Source organism: Protomyctophum parallelum (assembly GCF_964188405.1).
Source record: "Protomyctophum parallelum genome assembly, chromosome: 4".
NCBI lineage: Eukaryota > Metazoa > Chordata > Actinopteri > Myctophiformes > Myctophidae > Protomyctophum > Protomyctophum parallelum.
The window spans coordinates 3,976,487-3,981,156 of NC_139700.1; the positions used below are offsets into that span (position 1 = coordinate 3,976,487).

The window sequence follows — 4,670 nt, forward strand, 5'->3', positions numbered from 1 at the left end:
ATCGTCAACAAAAAACTAGACGATTAGTTGCATGCTGAAAATAGCAGATCTACAAGCTCACAACGCGTCGCGGATTTGTAGATCTGTAATTTTCAGCAAGTGTAAAGACTGCATCAAGGCCCGCCAAAATACTTTAACCCATTCTGACCTGAGATCAGATTCTAAAAATGTCAGTCGTTCTTTGATTTTTCAAAAATAGCAGACCTACAAGCTCATAGCGCGCCACCGAGTGGCGCGCTACGAGCTTGTAGGTCTGCTATTTTTCAATAGCTAAAGCATAACATGATGCTAACACCAAAATGGATTGCCGTTCAGAATGGGTTAATATATATATATATATTTATTTTTTTGTCTACTAAATCAACTGTAGATTTAGTCGACTAAAACTAAACTAACTAACACCAAAACATTCCAGGTGACTAAAACTAAATGAAAACTATTGAAGAGACTATGACTAAAACTAAAATCTAAATTTGCAGCATAGTAGAGTGTATGACAAAAATCTCATCAGTACTGCTAGACTAGAAGTGCAGAATTCCAAGGCACAAGGGGCTCAATTTTCGTCTTATGCCTAAACTACTTATCGCTAAACTACTTTGCCTTATTTTACACATTTGAATAGTTAAAATAGCCAATAGCCGGCTAGTTGAACTATTCAAAACTGATTTTGAATGACATGAGTTTAAATAGTCCTTACATTCAATGCTCAATCTTTGATGGTTTATTTTGGGTCTAGGAGGTTCCATTTCATGCTCAAGGCTTCCTAGGTGGGGACACTAGCATGGTTGTGTTGTTGTGGCTGGCATCTCCTTGGATGTCTGGACTGGAGTACTTTGATTTTGTGATGATTTCTGTAACCCGCTCATTTAAAATAATGGGACAGTTGTTAACGTCTTGCCCAACCCTCAATAAGGAGGGCTATGAATTGTTGATTGTCCTTAGTCTGTATTCCTACCCTTGTGAGCCGTCTGGCATGGTTGGACCATGCCAGTTTAGCCCTCTGGGTCACAGGAATAACACAAGCTCCTCCACCACGGCAAGGTGACAATCATGAGAGGAGACCCAATTTAGTCGTTGCAAATTCCCAATTGCCCCCCAAGTATCCTAGAGTCCCTGTTGCTGCCACCTCCACTCACATGTGGAGGTATAAACTACTACATGCATCAAGGTTATTATAGGTAAATGAAATGAGCAAAACTAGAACCCTTTCATCTCTCAGCCCTGACAAATACGATCCCAGGATTTCTGGGGTCGTAGCGTAGGTGTGTATGTCATCAGTCGGGTAAAGACCCAGGCTCGCTAGCGAGCGGCAATGTAACGGCCTATATGTACAGTGTTACCCTGTAGATAGGCCTCAGTAAGGACTAGCAAAGGCAGCTACCGGTAGTCAGTCGACAGCAAATTAAAAACTAGCAAGCCAACATTAAAAACGAATTAAAACTAAACAGTCATCAACAAGGCAGCGTTATCCAGTCACCTTAACCCATTCTGACCCGAGATCAGATTCATACGAGGTTTCCACATGGACACACACTGGTCTGATTAACCCATTCTGACCTGAGATCAGATTCTAAAAAATGTCAGTCGTTCTTCGATTTTTCAAAAAATAGCAGACCTACAAGCTCGTATCGCGCCACTCGGTGGCGCGATATGAGCTTGTAGATCTGCTATTTTTCAATAGCTAAAGCATAACATGATGCCAACACCAAACTGAAACTAAACTGAAAAGTTTAGTTGTAATTAAAACTAAATACAAACCAAGTAAGTAAGTAAAACTAAACAGAGTCATCAACAAGGCAGCGTTATCCAGTCAGCATTAAAAAAAAGAAATCTAGCAAACCCACTTTAAAAAAAACGAATTACAACTAAACTGAAAAGTCAAAAGTAAATACAAACCAATTAAAGTATTCAGAACTATAATAACCTTGATATGCATCTGCAGTGCAGCAAAAAGGACATGATCACTTGATCCTCACCAGCTTCCCACCCGCAAACACGGCCAATTGTGTTTGTTGGAGCGCCCAGCCAAGCTGAATGCACCGCTGCCGCTACTGGGTATTGAACCCAGGCATGTGCGGTGGTGGGGAAGCGTTTTGCCTCACCACACCCAGACGCCCCAGAATGTTGTGTCTGCGTGATATACCGTATATGAATACTGTATACACACAAACGCACAATATAGATACAGTATAGACATAAGGAAATTGATTTAGGTATATATATTTTTTTGTTTTTCGTTTTTTTACATTGTACCATTACATAATATTTTACTACCATGCTGCTAATGACAATTTGATGTTAAACTCTATAAAGTAACAGAAGAAAGTAATGTGCTTTACTGCTTACCTCAGGTTATTTAAAACAAACACAGTAGGCCTATGACTACAGTAGTCGTCCCCCTTTCTGGCGATCAGGAGCAAAGCTCGACTGACCAACATCAAATGGGGGGACTTCCACCTCCAGTTCGGGGAAACTTTAAACCATATAGTAACAAGTAACAAACTAAAGTAAATGTTCTTACCTCAGGTTATTTCAAACAAACCTTTCTGGAAGCGCGTCCACGCGCACCAGGAGCAATCAGGAGTGAGGCTCGACTGACCGACTTCGACTGGGGGGACCTCCGCCTCCAGTCGGGGGAAACACCTGCGTGGTCCACGATAGTGTCTGTATGTAGGTTCTTACTTACCTGTTTTAGCCATTTAGGCCTGACGTCTTCAAAATCATGTCAGTTCTCTGAAAAACCATATGTTTCTGTATCAGTGGTGCTCAATATTTCATGTCAAGGACCCCAGAAATTATATAATTATGCAATATGCCTCCGCCCCCATTGGGCCCCAGAGGTGAGGTGCGCAGGCCCACCGGTGTGTGGACAAGCCCTGGTGTTCGCCAACCCAATCCTATCATGACACGCTGACCTCAGACCCTACATGCCCGCAGGACATCAATGAGGAAAAGCAAGCAAGCCTCAACTCAACTAGCCAGCCAGGGTCCTCCTCTTAGAAGATGGGACTCAGCAGCTCCCCACTGTCCAGAATCAGCTCCCCGGGGAAGAGAGAAGTGAGGCAGAACATCGGGTTGAAGTTCACCATCTCATTCTGATCCTCCTCTGTGGGGACGGAGCTAAGTGGCTCCCCGCTGTGCTGGCTCCAATCCTCGCTCGAGACTGAATCAAGGGCGGCTTCCCAGTCAAAGTCAGGCACCAGGTCATCCACCAGGTCATCCAGTGTGGGGATGAAGCACTGACTCTGTGGGAGCCAATCCAAGGCACAGCTAGGAGGGGAAGGAGGCACAGGCACAGTAGAGCTATCCACATTGCAGAGCTCCATAAACTGGTACTGGACAGGAGGGTGTGTGGGGCCCAAGTCAAAGTGCTCCTTGACCGACTCCAGCTCTTTCTGTTCATCTCCGCGAAGCAGCTGGGAGCTAGAGAGAGTCGAGCGACGAGTGACCTTGGCCAGGCTAGTTGGAGAATCTTGTGGCCGCTTCCTCTTGCGCCCACTGACCGCCTGGCTCGGCAGATTCCGTTCCGCGCAAGTGACTTCATCAGAGTGCCCGGGGAGCTGCTGCGAGCCGGACCGGAGGTCGATCTGAACTTTGTCGACATCGCAGCGGAAGTGGCCGACATGCTGCGGGTCAACTGTCCAGAAGCGCCCCTTTCCCGACTTGCCTTTCTCCTTCGGGAGCTTGATGAAGCCCTTGTTCACGGACAGAGTGTGCCGGATGGTGTCATTCCAGGTTGTGCTAGCGGTGCAGCGGTAGTAGGAGAAATTCACTCTGAACCATTCGTAAATTGCGGACAGTGTGAGCTTTCCACTCTCGCTGCCCTGTATGGCCATGAAGAGCAGCGTTGAACAGGACTGGGTCGGCTTCTCACCGGCATCCACCCCACCGGGGCAGTGGCCGTGCATCACCACGACTGGTGAGGGCAGCCGCTGGACCGTGGGCAGGACCGGGGGAATGCCCACGGACACCATGTCCCCGACCGGAGGGGACAAAGCCAACCCACTGACAACGAAGTCCTGGAGCCACTGCAGGCTCGTCAGACTGTCGTCCACCTCGGAGGGGTGCCACAGGGTGGCAGTGGCACACTGCAGAGGTAGCATGGCTGTCCTCTGAAACACCAAGTGTGTGTGTGTGTGTGTGTGTGTGTGTGTGTGTGTGTGTGTTGACCTACTGGTGTCTGCTACAAAGTGGTTAGCTTAGGTCTGTGACTATGCTATGTTAGTTTGATTCAAAATGTAATGGCCGAGCCACAATTTGAGTTAACTTTTAAATGTAGGCCGCCTAACTAACTTAAGTTTTAAACACAGTACAACGGTAATAATTAAGACGGGAACCTGACGGTGCAAAAAACAATTGCCCTCTGTGATAGTAGTTAGCTATGCTACAACGGATACAAACAGCCTAAATCCTTTCAAACGTTTATGAAAATCACAGACGTTATCGAGGCAACGATGATACCAAAACCCAAATGCTTACAAACTTATTTGAAAAACTAAACTACAGACGATGACGATACCGACACAACTACAGAGTTATCGACGCAACACGATACAGCCCAAATGCTTACAAACGTATTTGAAAAACACAACTACAGTACAGACGTTATTGACGCAAGGAGATACAGACAGCCCAAATGCTTACAAATGTATTTGAAAAACACAAAAACA

General features: G+C 45.9%; 1 protein-coding gene across 1 annotated transcript; it reads right to left on the bottom strand.

Annotated features, from left to right (window-relative positions):
* Positions 1-2,996: 2,996 nt before the first annotated feature.
* On the bottom strand, positions 2,997-4,103 carry LOC310858039 (forkhead box protein J1-A-like; the record flags this gene model as incomplete). The annotated part of the gene is made up of 1 exon (XM_083764087.1): positions 2,997-4,103. One exon carries the CDS (start codon positions 4,101-4,103, stop codon positions 2,997-2,999), a length of 1,107 nt encoding a protein of 368 aa, XP_083620213.1.
* Positions 4,104-4,670: the final 567 nt, after the last annotated feature.